Genomic DNA, 16,456 nt, shown 5'->3' on the forward strand with positions numbered 1-16,456 from the left:
ATCTCAGAGAAAAAATCTCTGAGATTTGACTTTTCAGTATTTGGTGCCATCAGCTGCATTTGGCTTAGAAGTGGTAGGCAGCAGGGATATTGTCGCTTATATGTTCTAAAAACAACGAAAAGTACTCATTTAAGGAGGGAATTTAAGCACAAATTCAAAAAGCACAAAGGCAATATTTTGTAAAAACACTACTTGGATTAAAGAAAGAGTAAGTCAGAACTCTGGCATTATGTAGAACAGACACTGGAAGAACGATTTCCTCCCCTCAGCATCATTTGAACACTCGAATTAAAAGTCAGGTATCTCGTTAAACTGCAAGGACAGTTGATTGAAAATGAGCACGACTAGCAGCCTGTTTCAGATCTCCTAGCACTGAATTTTATCCATTGAGAAGTATTTTCTCCCCCACTTTAACTCAGATACTGCTGTACAACCCAGCCACACCGCTGCAGTATCTGGAAGGGAAATCTCAGCGTGCTGAAGCCGATACAAATTTTTTCTGCTAACCACAAAGCCAGACAGCAGGTTGAGACACATCACAGCTTTCCTTAACAACACCGCCAAACCAGTTTGAGCTCAAGGTTCTCGCTCTGGAAGAAAATATTTACAACCCCTGTATTAATTCAGAGCAAAGACACATTTTTTAAGATCTAATTAAGGAAATAAATGAAAGTTGTGTGACTAACTTATCTGAATAGATTATAGAGCTGAATATTCCTTTTAGCTCTGGAATCAGCACTTGTAAACGTCCTGTCTTTCACAGCAGAAACTAAGAGCATGCCCTTTTATTAGATGGTAACTTGCTTATAAAATGCAGCATTGCTTCAAAAAGTCATCTTTAAAAAAAAAAAAGTCAAATTACAGAAGTTAGCATTGTGAAACACAGCCTGCTGTTGTAAAAGGAACAGTTCCGAGAGCTTTAGCTCTATTTGGAAGGTTCTTTTCTCATCCCAGTGCCCTGCGTCTGCAATAACACATCCTGCAGGCTACAGGGCAACTTCCAACTGTTGCTTCAGCTTCTCTATCACACAGAGAGAAAGAAAAGCACAAGCAGCAAACATGCGTTGTACACATACTTCATCTGAGGAACAGAAACATTCAAAGCCGCTTAGGTGTCCTCCGCAGAGTCCCGGGAAACCCTTCTGCAAATATCAAGCACGCTGGTAGTGAACAGCCGAGTTATTATGAGCAAAACACTTCTCCAATTAGATCCAATTCGTGAGCTTGCATAATGGGCTGTTTTAACATAGAAAAACAACTGAAAGTAGGGAAAAAACGAAAATGACATCAGGCTTGCTAAATATGTATTGTTTATTAAGGCTTGTATTCTCCTAGAGGAAAAAGTTAATCCGATGCTGTCCATTACCCCTTACAGGCAGTAACAGTCCAGAGACAGAGTTATATGTTCTAAATACAAGTCTAAATGATACAGATTAAACTTTATTTAAATTGGAGGTCCTTTTGGAGTAAATAGTATTCAGAAGATACTTGCTTTCTAATATAGTAAAAGATCCTCTACAATAAACACGTGCAGATTCAGTGTGCTAGAGCAGCGGACATGAGCACCATTTCCATGCTTAATTGGAACTCCAGTTGGTGACAGGTTCTCCGACGGTCCCCTCACTCCACAAAAACATGACAGCAAATTCAGTTTCTTAAAACAGGTTTTTTTACTCATCCAACAGAAAAAAGTTAGACATACACACTGTCAATTTTAAACATCTGAGGCATAATCCATCATATTATCCATACTATTAGTTCCTACGTTAAAGCTCAGCATTATTGGTATAAAAACTTTAAATGGCATTAGGACTCGGGGGGGTGGGAGGGAGTAATGAAGGGAAGGATTAAAAATGATCTGCAATTAACTAATAACACCTGAAGCTGAAACAGGTTTAAACACATTGTCCAAAACCCCTGCAATGTTGATAGCATCACATTATTAATTATTAAGCTACAAAAACCATAAAGCAGAATTATGGCTGAGAGAAAGCATCTCGCTCACCCTCGGCAGGATATGGTATAACGAATGCACACTGAAGCACTGGTTAACAGAATGTGAAAGGGAAGTATTTTCCAGAGAAACAGCTTCACTGACAATTTGATCTTCTACTAGACAGAAAAAAACAACAATGGCGCATTAGCAATTTTAAAAGTGTAATTGTACAGATAAATAAAGAGGCGTAGCAGCTGCACAAAGTGATCTGAAATTTAGATTTCTCATTTCAAAATTCCGAAGTGCAGTATCTTAGTTTTGTTTTGCTTTTTAAATGACAAAAATCAATGCATGGTTTCTTACATTTGCCATGAAGAAACACGGGTTGGGAAGAGGATAAAGGAAGATTTGTCATGTATTCTCCATAATCTCTATATCTGGCTAGGAACATAATTTGTGCCAAAATGAAGTCTTTGGGAAGCACTGACACTTTAGTATGCTCGTGTATAGGTCCACATTAGGTTAATATAACTGTTTACCAACTTAAAAAAATAAAAAGAGACACACCTTTATTAATGATTTCTACAGAATTTTACATAGAAAAAAGATACAAATTAATGCAGATCCACTTGGGCAAAAATAAACTACAAAGATGCAACAACTTAATTTCCCCTGCACGAGAAGATATATTGGAGCTGAAAGCTTTAATTTATCCTGATGCCACGATAAAGCACCAGAATACATAAATTTCGTTTCTCAGTCGAATTTAATATCAGTTCTAGTATATATATCAAACTGTATACGTATATTCTTATTGTTTGTTTCGATTCTGACGTTCCTGCAAAGAGAAAAGAAGTTGAAAATAGTTAAAGATTTCAGTGAAATGAACAAGGAAAAGCATTTTCAGTAGTATAACAGCACTGATGTGATCCCAGACAATGACATGCTTTGTCACAAAAAATGCCACTACATTTTATAAATGTATTGTATATACCTGACAAACCCAAGGATTTGGTAAGAATTTAAAGTGCAGCTTCAAGTGGAACAAAAAGGAGGCAGGCAGATTAATGAACTCCACAGAACCAGTATAATTTTGAAGCATTTAAGAGTTAAGACTGAACTTAAGAGTTTAGTCATATTTAATACGACCAGGATTTGATCTCTATAGAAATTCTGTTCCTCAGTCTTTTAACTTGTTCAGCTATTCTGGGAGGCACTGTAAAATACTTGACAAATTAGGGAAAAATTCATTTTGTGGAAGAAAAGATGCATGTTTTTGCATGGTCTGATAAAAAACAGCACAGCTAGACAGAGCAACCCAAAAATTTACGAAAACATTCTGGTACAGAAGTCAGCAGCTGTCTGAAGTCTCAAAAGTTTCTGCCAGCCACAAATACAGAAAACAGATAATCTAACGGGTATCTGCAGGAATCCCTCAATTATTTTAAGTCTTCATCTAGCTATTTGTGTTCTCCCAGCAGCAAGTAGGGAGGACACCTTCAATAATTGCTTCAGGAGCCCCTGAAGGTGCAGAACACCAGAATGACTGCAAGAAAACCTGGATAAAACAAGCTGCTGTATTTTGAAGCAAGTGCGTTTTTCCAGCTAAGACCCCATACAGAATGAACAGAAAAGGTGCAGTCTCACTGCTTTCTGTGTCATCCTACTGGTGCTTAAAATAGACTCCAAACTCCAAAACAAGCATGTAAAGACTCTACTTTGTGTACTGTACTTAAATACATTGATATAGCACCAAATCCTAGGCCAATACAAACTACTGTGAAACTACCTAAGCATAAACAAGTGTCAACTCCCAGTTTTCATTTTACTTGTTCTGTGGAATCTTTCTGTATAAAGTTTACCTCCAAATTGCTTGTTGCAGTGTAAATATTATTTGCAAATGTGCCAGTCCTTAAGGAAGTTTCTGATTTTTTGCTGTGACCAGCTAAGTAGTCAATACGATTCCTATTATGTTTATAAGTGGAATATATTGGTTTCTGTACCCAAGCAGAATAATACTTCAATTTCAAAAAAAAAAAAAAAAAAAAGCTAAAATCTTGAATAAGTTCTTAAGCTAAGATTTAAGACCTTAGGAAAGTTGTTTTACCAAATCAGCAAAACAAACCGTGTGGCATGTTCTTGATGAAAAGAACTGATTGCTGCCTGTCATCTCAAACAGGTGGTTGGAAAGAGAATTTAAAACTGAACCAAATCAATCCCATTTTCAGACTTCCACAAAAGCAGTTCTATCCCACCTCAATTTCTAAGGTGGCAAATAACCTTTACTATACCTCATTGCCCAATAGACCATTCCCATTGTCATATCTGGCAACTTTTTTGGGGTATCTATCCAGTAACTCTTAGAATTCTAATTCTAAAGAAGTCTTTCACTCTCACAGACTACTCAGACACTCAGCTCAGGCTTTACAATTTCACAGATAACTATCTATTGAACAAATTTATTAAGCAGTTCTTCCTACCTTGCTGCTCTTTTTTTTCCCCTCTCAGGGGCTACTCTGAGTCTTCCTTTTTAAAAATGTCTGAATCCATATAGATTGACAGGGAGGAGCCTGACGCAACACTTCTTCATGCTCTTGAATATTGCTGCTTTTTGGAAGATCACTGAAGATCTAACTCAAGTTCTCTCCTGCATTGCTATTTGGCACTACTGCAAGCAAGTACAAGCAACTTTGTAAGTTACTAAAAAGTTTTGTTCTGTTTGGCTCCTAAGATCCATTCAGAGCCTTTGTAATTTCTCTTCTCCAGGGGAATTCTCTGATCTCTCACCAGGGAGCTCCTGTTGCACGCTGCTTCTCACTGGTGACTTTAATACGTGCAGTCATCAGGCACAGGGAAGACTGGTTTTCACCAACCTTGCGGTAAGTTCCATTCTGGAGACACCCTTCACTGTCAAACTTCTGCTCCCTGCACCCCAGTATATAGTAGCTGGCAATCTTCCTGCTAAGCTGTGCTTGTTAAGGTCAGTTGGGTGAAAGCGTTCATGATTTGTGTGGCAGGAAACAATTAGCATCAATTGTAAAATAACAATGTTTTTAACTAGTTTTGGCAGAAGGACGGTATTCCATCCCTGAAAGTTCTGTGTCAACGGACACGTTCACAGAAAGCATACTGAAAGGAAATCTTTACACAATGCTAGAAGACAAGGATTATTTCTGTTGTGCACTGGCTAACGCTTTACAGTATATACACCCAAAAGAAGAAATGCCAAGCTGTCAATGCAAGAACTTTCTGGGATAAAGCTACTCAGCCCTTCCAACACGACAGGAAGGTACAGACCTTGGACTAGCTGACTGCCGTGACACAGATCAGAGGCGAGAGCACAGCAGCCCTAGCACAATACCAGGAGGACGAACGGCTGCATTTTACGCTCAATCCACCCTGTCCTACCATGAGTTGCCAGTGACTATACAAAAATCTGCAATAAGTTTGTGTTCTTTACACACTGTTTTACTTTGCAAGACAATTTTGTAAAGACTATGCAGGCTTGTTTCTAGGGAGTGTTACTTAAGACTAAATCATACTGGATTTTCTTTTTAAAGCTTTTCTCATGTGTTGCAACTTAGCATTTTAAGAACATGAGCCCTGACCAGGGAAGTTGCTCCATGTGGACACAGGCATGTTGTAGTGGCACAGGGAACTGACTGAGAAAACAAGCAGGGGCCAGAAGAAGCTTCGTACCACTTCTGCTTTGGCTTCCTCATTTATCAGGTGCCAGATCAGACTGGGAGAAAACAGCTTATTACTATGGCAAATCGGAAGCTGGACTTGCACGCCAGCACGAGCACATCTACCATGGCTTCGATCTACACGACACAGCCTGCGTTCATCAGCATGACCAGCAGTGCTGCTTTGGCACTTCAGTGATTTTCACCCAGCATTACAATACACCCAACTAATCCTCATTTGAGGATTTCAAGGAACACAGATGTTCCTAAATGGGTTAAACTCAGAGAGCACACACTGCAGCTTTACGCTGCACCCCTTATTTACTTCAGGAAACAGTGGCTAGCAACAAACCATGAATATCAAAAAAAACCCAAACCCTGGAACGCCAGTGGCTCGCATTGAATACATTACAGTAAGTTTTTCTTCCCTTCTAAACATTTGTATATAAATGAAGTGTTCAAGCTCTCTATTAAGAGATTAAGAATTTTAGCCTTTTGTAATCATGACAGTGATGAAACAGAAGCACAAATGCTCATCAATTTTACTGCTGAACAGAGTATGACCGATTAAAACCATGGCGACTTGCAAACCGATTAAGACGGTACGTATGCAAACAAGCATTAGAAAAAGCCGTTTGAGCCATAAGGGTTACCTTAACTGGCAATAAGATTCTTCAAAAATTCACATAGGAAGGATAATTTTGGCATCCTAGGGAGTATTCAACTTCAATAGCAGGAACTTCACAACAATAAGTTTAATTGTGTGTATATCCTGCAAAGAAGCTCTTCTAGTAATCAACTGGACTTCTAAAATCCATTTATTCAAGGGGGTGGAGGGTGGGGATCAACTTTCCTCAACAATTTTTATTGTCTGGAGTAAGAGACCACACTCCCTGATAAGGGGAGGTCGTTGTGACAAGACAAGGGGCAATGGCTCTGAACTAAAGGAGATTTAGAGGAGACACAAGTTAGAAATTCTTCCCTCTGAGGGTGGTGAGGCTCTGGCCCAGGCTGCCCAAAGGGGTCCCTGCCATGGGACACGGGGTTGAAACCAGGTATCTTTAAAGGCCGCCTCCAACCCCAGCCGTTCTATGATCATTTAAGGATTCTCTCCCACATATGGGAACAGCTCTTCGACATACACATTGCATGAAATATCAAATTGCTAATTGTCTACAGAACAAATGAAGCATTGAGGTAACGGCTTTCAGGTTTTAGCTTGTGGAACCCTGTGGAGAGTACAGAAGAAAAACTTCAAATCTTAAGCTCTCCTTCCCTGCTGTGCTGAAATATGCCAGGCATGTTGTATCAGATGGCTAGAAAAGGTTGAGCTCAAAGTTCTTGATACATTCATCTCCTCTCTCTCAGTTGAAGGGTACATTCTATGAATACAATTTAAAGCAATTTTATCTCCATTTTTAAATGCCAATAAAACCTTTAAAACAGCAACTTCGATTTCAGGCCCAGCAATACATTCTGTTGTTGGGTTTTGCTTCAAGAAGATTTTGAAGCAAGTGCGCTGCATTAAACCAGCCTGTCAAATCCATGCTTTATTACAAAAGCCATACAAAAGAGGCATATGAAACACTATCAAACAGCTTCAAGCACTACATAACTAGTAACTACACTATTATTTTGTCCCAACACCTATTACTTTGTCAGTCCTTTACTTCCAGGCTGCCTAACTGGAGAAAGGCATTCCTGAAGCTGAGGTCATAGGACAGCTGACTCTCGGGGCCATAAAAGCATATATAAAAGGTTCACCACACTTTCCCAGTTACTGCCCCAGTTTTTCATACATCCTCACTCAAGACTTCTTTTCAAGAATTAGTAGACAGATTAGACCTGAGAACCGAAAGCCTTTAATTACCCAAATAATACATGTGACTTCAGCAGCAGAAACCTTTCTAGCACTACTCCAGCAATTTTATGCAACTCCTTCTCCAGAGATCAACTGAACAAGCAACATAAGGCCAGACTCTTCTTGCTCTCAGAGATAATATCCAAACTTCAAATGCCACAATAGATACCAATTTTGATAGATTGGTTCCAATCAGTGTTAAAACACCTCTTATCTGTAAGGCAAAGGGCTTGTGTGGCCACCTTTGACAGAACTGCACTCAAACAGAAACTAGCTTCTAATCTATTAACCATTTTAAGATAAAAATAACTGAAAAAATGGACATTGACGTCCTTTACCTGCATCACTGCTTGACCTTTTGTTCTGAAACGCATTTGCTATGAAATCATGTCACAGACAAATAAGCATCAGTTTGTTTTCGGTGTTGTCAAACACAAATAAAATCACCAATTTGAGATGTATGAAAAACATTTTGAATTCCTACTTACATTTTTTCCACCAAAGCAGCCTTCACATTTCATTTTCCCCATATCTGTGTATAAAATAAATTTTTTAATAAGTTTACCTTCCGCACCACCTCCTCCTCTTCTTGGCGCTTTTCATAATGAGAAAAGTCATCAAAGATGGAGGTCGTGTGCTTGTAAGTAGCAATAATTTTAAGCACTTGTTTTGCTTTTTCTAAGGGCACCTCCTGTGTGTCACGGGAGTTTGTAACAGGTTTGTTGTCATTGTTCTCCAGCCTGATGTGTCGCAGCTGGTTGTTGGGCACATCCTTCACAAAGATCCACTTGACATCAAACTTCCCCTTCCACTTGTCCTGAGACCAGACACCTGCACTGGTGCCATAGTCCACAGGTGATTTCATCTCCGCAACTCCACAGAAGTGTCCACTACCATTGACACTGAATAGCAAGTAGACCGGGCCCTTACTATTCATGGACCGAAAAGCACTGTCCAGCCGTTTGTTGCCGTGCTCCGTACTACACCAAATAGAATATTTAATGGAACGATGAATATCATCCTCAGAATAACTCTTTATTATGAACACACGTCCATTTTTAAGGTTCCATTCAAAATCTTTAGGGTTATAGCTGTGAGCAGCTTTCAGTTTTTCCAGAACAGGATGGGACTCGCCACTCGGCACAGGGTTAGGCTGGGTGCTGCCAGCTGAGTTGCTGTCGTTACCAGTTCCTCCACTTTGGCCAAAAGCTGCATTTCTGTTGCGAGGCGCTACCCAGCGATTTTGGGGCGGCTGCTGAGGGCTCTGATACTGTGGTTGAGTCAATGGAGGAGGCTGAGCTGGAACAGGCTGAACAATTTGTTGCTGTGGCTGTGGAACAGACTGAGGAGAAGGTATCTGTTGGGGGGCAGGAACTTTTGCCACAGGGCCCTTATTGTCCCAAGTACCTATGTCCATATTATGCTTTATAGGCGGAGGAGGCAACGCTCCTCCGATCACAGGTCCAGTTTTTGTTTTCATTTTAGGCTGTGGTTTTGCGGGCTTGCTAGCTATAGCAGCCCACGAGGTTGGTTTAGATACTGGCAAGTTTACATTAGATCCACCGTTACCAGAGAGAGCACCTGTCATCCCAGCACTGTTGACAACAGAACCTACTGTTTTCACAGCAGAAGTTGTAACATCTCCGCCAATCTTAAGTCCAACCATTCCCTGTTCAATGCTGTTCATTCCGGGAGCTTTATTTAACGTGTCATTATGAAATCCTGTTTGCCCGTCCACGATGGTACCACCCAGTGAACTAGGCGGGTAGCTGTAACTGCTCCCATATGCTGAGCTTTGAGTCTGCTGTCCTTGGGATCCGCTTGTTCCCCAAGCTGAGAAGGCAGGATTTTCAGGGAAAAAGTTAAAACGGTGTTGATAGATATTATTTCCCAGACCCCCAGGCTGTCCAAAAACAGCATCATGCATAAAATGATGATCTCCGTTACTGAGCTGTCCATAGGTGGTAAGATATGGGATTGGAGGATCTCCTCCCGTAGACCATGGTGCTTCACTGAGAGAGTAGGGAAACCCAATCGATGGTGGATAATAACTGGACAGATAAGGATCAGTCATTGATGGATAGCTACTGTTCTGTTAAAGGAAAAAAAAGGTAACTTCAGATATCTAAAACTTGGTTTATAAATAGCCACAACACTGTACATCACCAAACAGAAAAAGAACAATAGGGACAAGGTAATTAATTTCTAATTAAAGATCTCAGTTCACACTCCAAAAGTCAGTATCTGGACATTGACAATATGCTCCAGTGCTATTTTTCACAGTGATGTTAGTACCTGAAATTGTATAAGCTTAGTTGCACTATTATGGGGTCTTTTGCGGCCTCTTCTAGGACTACTTATCCTGCCAATACTACAAAATATTTCAAGAAACTTATGTACCAACACATTTTGTGTCTCACAGCATTAAGGATATTTAGTCTATCTTGATTACCAGAAAGAGCTGCATGGGAGAAGTTTTAGATTAAATTGCTTTCATACGGCAGCATAAAGAAAATACAGTTACAGTCCTTATTATGGGATTATTTTGAAGAGCCAACTGTTCCTAACAAGCAAACCATACCTGAAGCAGTAAAACATGCAAAGGCTACTTCTGACACACAAAGGATCAGAGTGAGATCGCATTTTAAAAGGTGTGCCAAGTTTGATTTAAGTAGACCTAATGACTATAAACTGAAACAAAGATGATGTGCTAGAGACAACTACATACATATACAGCACGTGACATATTCCAGTAAGCCATCCAGTGTTTGTGACAAACCCTATCAAACTGTTTCTGAAAGTCTCTTCCTCCCTCAGTAGTAAAGTTACAAGTGGGCAAGACTTCTTCACTGTACTTCCAAACAGGCCACCTTTCCGCTCTATGAAATAAAAGACTGACTTGTTATAAACAAGCAAATCCTTCTCCAAATTTCTATCTTTTCCTCCCTTTCTCCCTCCTATTTTTTAGTCCAGATTCAGAAGCTTCCTCCATTTTTCCCAACACACAACTATTTCTTAGATTATTCAGAAAATAAAGCAAAAAGACTCCTTGCTGTAGATGAGCATAACACCCAATTAATAAATTAAAGAGTCAGTTTTATTCCTCATTTTTTGACTTCTCATGACACCCAAATATCCTTACTTTCCATATAAAGAATGGTATCATAAAATGCCACCAAGACTTACATACACTACTGCAAGCACTACTGAGATTTCAGCCTGAATCCAATGCTGCTGATTCAAAAGACATCATTGCTGCCACTGCTCATGCTCCCATTATGTGCAAATTATATCCATCATTAACAAGAGGAATATTATCTACCTTCCCACTTCAGGATCCTTTAAAACACATTACATTTTATAAGATTCCCAAACCAGATGAATCAATACTTGTCATGATTTTTTTTCCTGGGAGACTTTAAATTGTGATTGATATTAATGTATTATTTCTTCAGTTATTAATATCAGAAAAAAGTAGAAACATATGTTGTTGGAGGGAGGAGGAGACATTAAGTTGTTCTTAGGAGATACTTTTCATATTCCACAGATAAAGAACTTCTTAAGAGCAGTAAGAATAGATCTAAAGAAAGCAGGTGTTTTATCCTAAAATATTTCTGCTGAAAATTCTTGACAATCCCTGAGACTGTCACCTCCTGTAAGCAGCCTGCAAAGTTTCCACAAGGATTCTAACAAGATTAAGGAAAGTTTCAGCAGACATCTTTACAAAGCATTCGATCTACTTCAACTGGCTTTATGCCAGGGCATGTATGAGCAGCCTTGACAGAAATCCTTCACTGCAGCAGTGGTACATGCCTTCAACACATTTATCCTGGAACTATCTGCACCCTTCCTGTTATAAAAAATAAAAACAACACTGAATTAATTAGGAAAGAAATCCTTCCTCCTGAAGTACTCACACTGCTAGTAATAAATACCCTGTCACTTACAAAAAAATTCTTTTGGTTCTGGCTGACAGTACATGGGGGATGCCTTCCTTGCTTTGAGCATAGCTTTGTATCTGAGTATCAGACATTCAGGTACCTTCTCACTTAAAAGGTACTTTTAGTGTAGTTAATAATAGTTATCACACCTTTAATTTGTTCTGCATTAACTGCTGCTATTTGGATCCTGGACCTTTCTGTGAAAAGAAAAAGGCATCCCTAATGAGGTGCAGTTTCCAACAGAAAGATGGAGGACAATTACATTTTATTTAATTAGGTAACATGCTTAGTACTCATTGTAAAGACTAATTTGTAATTTTATTTAAAGTATTAACTTTAACATAGTATTATCAACCTACATTTGAACTTGAATGTCAAATACACATTTGTGTCAGGAGAATGTTTAAAGTATTTTTAAAAAATAATTCAGTTTTGAGTCTTTTTTTGTACATTAATTGTATTTTACAGCAATTAAAAGGGCTGAATTAGTCTGAGCAAATAACTAGATAAGACTTTGTTCAGAAACATGGCTGTCCTGTACAAAAATCTCAGTCCTAGTTAATGCTACTGCTGCTTTCCAGTTAGAACTGTAAGACCACCTACACAACTGGTTCCTGCAGCATGCCAACTTCTTGTCAGAGCATAAGTACCAGTCAATGCAGCTATGCTTTAATGGACCTAGACTTTATTAGAATTACAGACGTTCTATGTCATAGCAATTTTTCCATTTTAAACCTAATAACTGGGATTGTTAAGAGCTAGAAAAATATAGAGATATATTTCCTAGAAATTAACTGTAATAGAAAAAAATCAAAGATTGTCTACGTGGAGCTTAATGCTCAGTACAATTCACGTTACAAGATATCTTGTTTTTAAGTAAGTAAGAACTACATACAAACGTAACAAAGTGGGATTTCAAGAAATCTGAGAAAGGATACGACCTTGATCTCTTTCAAAACTCATTTTGCACAAAAAAAGTTTTACTTTATTTTTTTCCACAAATTTCATGCCTTTATACCTGCCAGAGCACGAGAGAATGTGCTTCATTCATTCTTCAACACAGCTCCAGAGAAGAGAACATGCTTCTTCTTGAATGATTTTAACTTTGTGTAAGTCTGGACCATGTGCCTATGTTGCACGCCAAACCTGCACACCAGGTAGTCCACACAGTGCAGAGCTAAGACAACCCACATTGTCCTAAATGCATTTGTCCCAACTTCCACAGAGGTGTATCTAGATGGCTTCCAGGATGGAAGCAAGCTCAGCAATATCTATGCTGTGCTACAGTTAGCAGCTTCAGAAAGCTGCAAGATCTAAAACCTGTAACAGTTTCTTCTCTCTGGCTGCCCTAACACAAGGCTTAATGCACCCTGAAGCTACCCAGTAGGCAGCACTAGAACTGAAGTCGTTTGCTTCACTGTTCAAGATGAAATCACAATTTCCTCAAATGAAACAGAAAAGCACATTACATGTTTTCTTTCATCCTCTTCCTTTTTTTAAGCATGCACTTGAATGTTCCTTTGCCAGCAAGTTCAGTGATGTCACCAGTATAAACAGTGGCATTTATCAGCTTCAGGCTGAATTACAGATTTACTTTTTAAAACCTACCACTTACCCTTTCTGCCAAGAAATAACAACATACCTCTGCCATGCCTCCCTCTTACCAAAGCAGATTTTTGTGTGAAAAAACTTTTTGCATCTCCAGTTTCTAAACATTTTGTTCTCTTTAAAAAGTTTGCATTTTAAGTCCAAAATTACTTGTATTAGAAAAATTTCAATTGCAATGCTATTTAAGTCCTGGATGTTGATTTAATGTACATCATATTGAACTAAGTTATATTCAGAGTTTGCATTACAGTGCCTTATTCTTAAGAGAATACATTTCTAAGTCTTAAGATATTTCAGAGGACACAGAAGAGCAATATTTGCTCAAGTGTATAAAGCAAGTAGGATCTCTCTGCAATCTTTTCTCAAAAGCAATATCCATATTTCCACTAGGGCAATCTCCAGGATTATTTAAAAATACAAATCAGGAGATCCTAAAAGCAGAACCTCTAGACTCTCACACGCAACTCATCTTTCAGATAACTTCAAGACTCAGTAGTCTGTCACAGCTCAGCTATGTCAATAACCTGCAATTTGAGGAGCAATCAGCAGACACTAGTTGGAGCATTAACTTCATTTTCACTTGTGGCCATCTGGACATGCACAGTAGCATTAGTTGGGTGAGCACAAGCACTTGTACTACGAAGTAACACTATATGTCAGTCACTTCTTTTTCCGTTTCTATTTAAGGAATTTGCTCCCTTAACACATCCTATGAATTGAGTGCCAACAACATGCCCAAGAAAAAAAAAAAAAGGTTAAAAATACACTAACCTGATTTGACTGCCCAGAAAGGTAAGGTTCAAAATCGTTGTCATGAACTGTATCCTTCTGATGTAACGAACCATTTTGTACTAGGGGAAAAAAAATTACAACACATTATAATACTGCTTAGCAGCAAGGAAACAACCCAGTAAACTGCTTCATTTCGTGTTATTTTATGAACAGCCATACTTCTTCACAGCATGAAGAATCTTAAAGGAATGACTTTTGTCCCCACTGTTTGTCTTTGTATTACTGCTTACAAAACTAAACTTGAGCAAGTTTAGTAAGCCAAGCTTTCCTGAAGGTTTCCTAACAGACAGCCCCTGCAAGCTACCTCTGAACTGAGAAATAATAGTTCTTCACAAAAAGTTTGTGAAAAACATAGATAACAACAACAGGTGTTCTGGTACATAATTAGAACTCAAACTAATTCACAGCTTTCCCAGCATGTGTAACTTCCAATTTAAGTTGGCTTAAATGAAATCAGATGAGGTTACATTTAATTATAAAATAATGACTGCTCAGTGCCCTGATATTCTGCCATTTTCAGGCAAAATTTAAGTCTCATCTTTTAAATGCATAAGTTACAGATACTTGCCTTAATCAAACACCTACTTACAGCTACTACTTCACAGAACAGCTAAACTAAACTAAAACTACACAAAACACTGCGTTTAGCAAGTAAGTTTGAGAATTTATAAGAGTATTTCCGGAAAGTTTGCCAAGGAGAGTGGAGGCAAAAGAGTGTATACAAACATAGGAAATAGTGTCAAATTTCTTGTGAGTAGAGGCAGCTGGGTTTTTAAGGCATATTAAGATAAATTTAAAAGCACTTATGAAAGACATGGCTAGTTTCAAAACCTTAACATTTACACACTTATTAGCAATCGTAGCACAAATCAGTGCATTTTCTTGAACAACTTGTTTTTGAAGTTAAATTTCAAATGAAGAATAGGTATTATTATAAAAAGCCTAGTTTTTCCAACAGTTAAGAAATTTTAAAATTTAAAAAAGTTAGGTTTGTAGGCTTACTTATGACATCTAATACATACACAGTCAACTGGAGTCCAGTAACAGGACTGTATTCATACAGAAGAATGAGCAAAAGTATGTAAAGTGTCTATATATATAAAATCTTGAACAGGCCTACATTCACAATTTTGCATGGAGTTGGGTTATTTTAAGAAAATTAAGATCGTTATTACAAACCTGCTTAGTAGTAACACATTTATTTGGTATGGTAAATTCTGTAGCATTAAGTGGGATGCAAGCAAATACACACGAATAGCAGCAATGTATTTTTTGCAGCAAGGCCCAGCTTCCTTTGTTATCCAGATCCTACCAGCAACACCTTCCTGCTAACCTACAGGTATGCAAATAACCCAACTCTTGCAGTAACAATTCCAATGGCAAGATCCCCACGCGATCCTCACCTTTGTTGTCCTGTCCTTTCGGTCTCTGCAAAGCCACGGCAGGCGATCGAGTAAAGAAGAGAAGAAAAAAAAAAAAAAAAAGAGGGAAATAAAAAAAAGTTAATTTTAGACAAACGGTTACATCGTCACTGCAAAACCCACGGCTGACGGGGGAGGGCTGAGGTGAGGGGGGCGGGCTGAGGGCCTGCTCAGGCGCTGCTGGGGTTTGCCTGAGCTGGGGCTGAGGCGCCTCAGGGCCTCCCCAAGACATGGCCACCGCTCCGGGGCGGCGGCGAGGCACCGTGCCCAGAGAGGAGGGGGGGGGGGAAAACGAGGAGGCTGGAGAGCCTCTCCCGAGGGTCTTACCTGAGGGTCCACGCTGGTGGCAGACATAATTCATGCACGGGGCCGCCGTGGTGCAGCGGGAGCGGGCGGGAGGCGGGCAGGGCCCGGCGGGGCCTCTCCCCTCAGGCGGCGGCCGCGGGCCGAGGGGGAGGGACGGGGGCCGCTGGCCCGCGCTCGGCGTTTCCTCAGGGGACGGAAGGAGCGGATTCAAGGCCGGCGGGGAGCGAACCGTGCCCGGCCTCACCTCGTCTCACCTCGTCTCACCTCGCCTCACGGTGCCGCGGCGGCCCCGTCCCCTCACATCCCCCCCCGGGCCCTGCCCCCGCCGCCCCGCTGCAGCCACGGAGCCGGAGCCGCCGACTCCAATGGCGGCGGTGACGTCAGCGCCCACGGAGCGCGGGGCACGCCGGGAGCGCACGGCTGGGTTGGGAGGGAGGTGGGGGGGGGGGGGAAGGCGCGCAGAGAGCGCGGCGGCACCTGTCGCGCATGCGCAGTGCGCGCAGGGCCCCCGGGCACCCGCGCCCACCGCTGGGGCCGTGAGGAAATGGCGGCGGCGCCGCTCAGCGCCCCTTCACGTAGCCCCTCACTGTCCCCCTAGCTGCTGGTGCAGCTGGTCCCATCCCGTTTCTTTTATCAGATTAATGGATTTTATTTCCCCTCCAGCTATTAACTGTGCTAAATCTGAGTGAAACGTTGCCCCCGTTCGCGTCTCTGATGCTGGTTTCACAGGGTTCCCCAGCACACAAGTGGTTTTTGAGGGGTGTTGGCACGAAGCAGGGGCAAATAAGGATGCTGGGTTACAATTGCTGAGTGCTGGCTTCTGCGGAAGCTGGGTTTTAGCAGCTTTCAGGGTGGCCTGATGTTTCCTTAAGAAATCGGGTGAAATAAAAGCATTGCCCTTCTAG

The 16,456-nt window shown here is 40.5% G+C and overlaps 1 protein-coding gene across 2 annotated transcripts; it reads right to left on the reverse strand.

Annotated features, from left to right (window-relative positions):
• Positions 1 to 1,293: 1,293 nt before the first annotated feature.
• Positions 1,294 to 15,952, reverse strand: YTHDF1 (YTH N6-methyladenosine RNA binding protein F1). 2 transcript variants are annotated; one of them, XM_068700295.1, is made up of 5 exons: positions 15,573 to 15,952; positions 15,228 to 15,252; positions 13,804 to 13,883; positions 7,972 to 9,575; positions 1,294 to 2,774 (listed from the first exon to the last, which is right to left on the reverse strand). In XM_068700295.1, exons 1-4 carry the CDS (start codon positions 15,597 to 15,599, stop codon positions 8,001 to 8,003), a joined length of 1,707 nt encoding a protein of 568 aa, XP_068556396.1. In that variant the 5' UTR covers positions 15,600 to 15,952; the 3' UTR covers positions 1,294 to 2,774; positions 7,972 to 8,000. The 2 variants fall into 2 exon arrangements, with proteins under 2 accessions (XP_068556396.1, XP_068556398.1); XM_068700297.1 differs by having other exon boundaries at positions 8,049 to 9,575; positions 15,573 to 15,951.
• Positions 15,953 to 16,456: the final 504 nt, after the last annotated feature.

Source organism: Anas acuta, chromosome 16 (genome assembly GCF_963932015.1).
Source record: "Anas acuta chromosome 16, bAnaAcu1.1, whole genome shotgun sequence".
NCBI classification, from domain to species: domain Eukaryota; kingdom Metazoa; phylum Chordata; class Aves; order Anseriformes; family Anatidae; genus Anas; species Anas acuta.

Coding starts and splice junctions, on each gene's coding strand:
- YTHDF1 (XM_068700295.1), bottom strand. CDS start 15,599: ATGTCTGCCACCAGCGTGGACCCTCAG. Junction 15,253..15,572: donor CCACCAGCGTGGACCCTCAG/GTAAGACCCTCG, acceptor GTGGCTTTGCAG/AGACCGAAAGGACAGGACAA. Junction 9,576..13,803: donor TTTCTGGGCAGTCAAATCAG/GTTAGTGTATTT, acceptor TTCCTTTAACAG/AACAGTAGCTATCCATCAAT.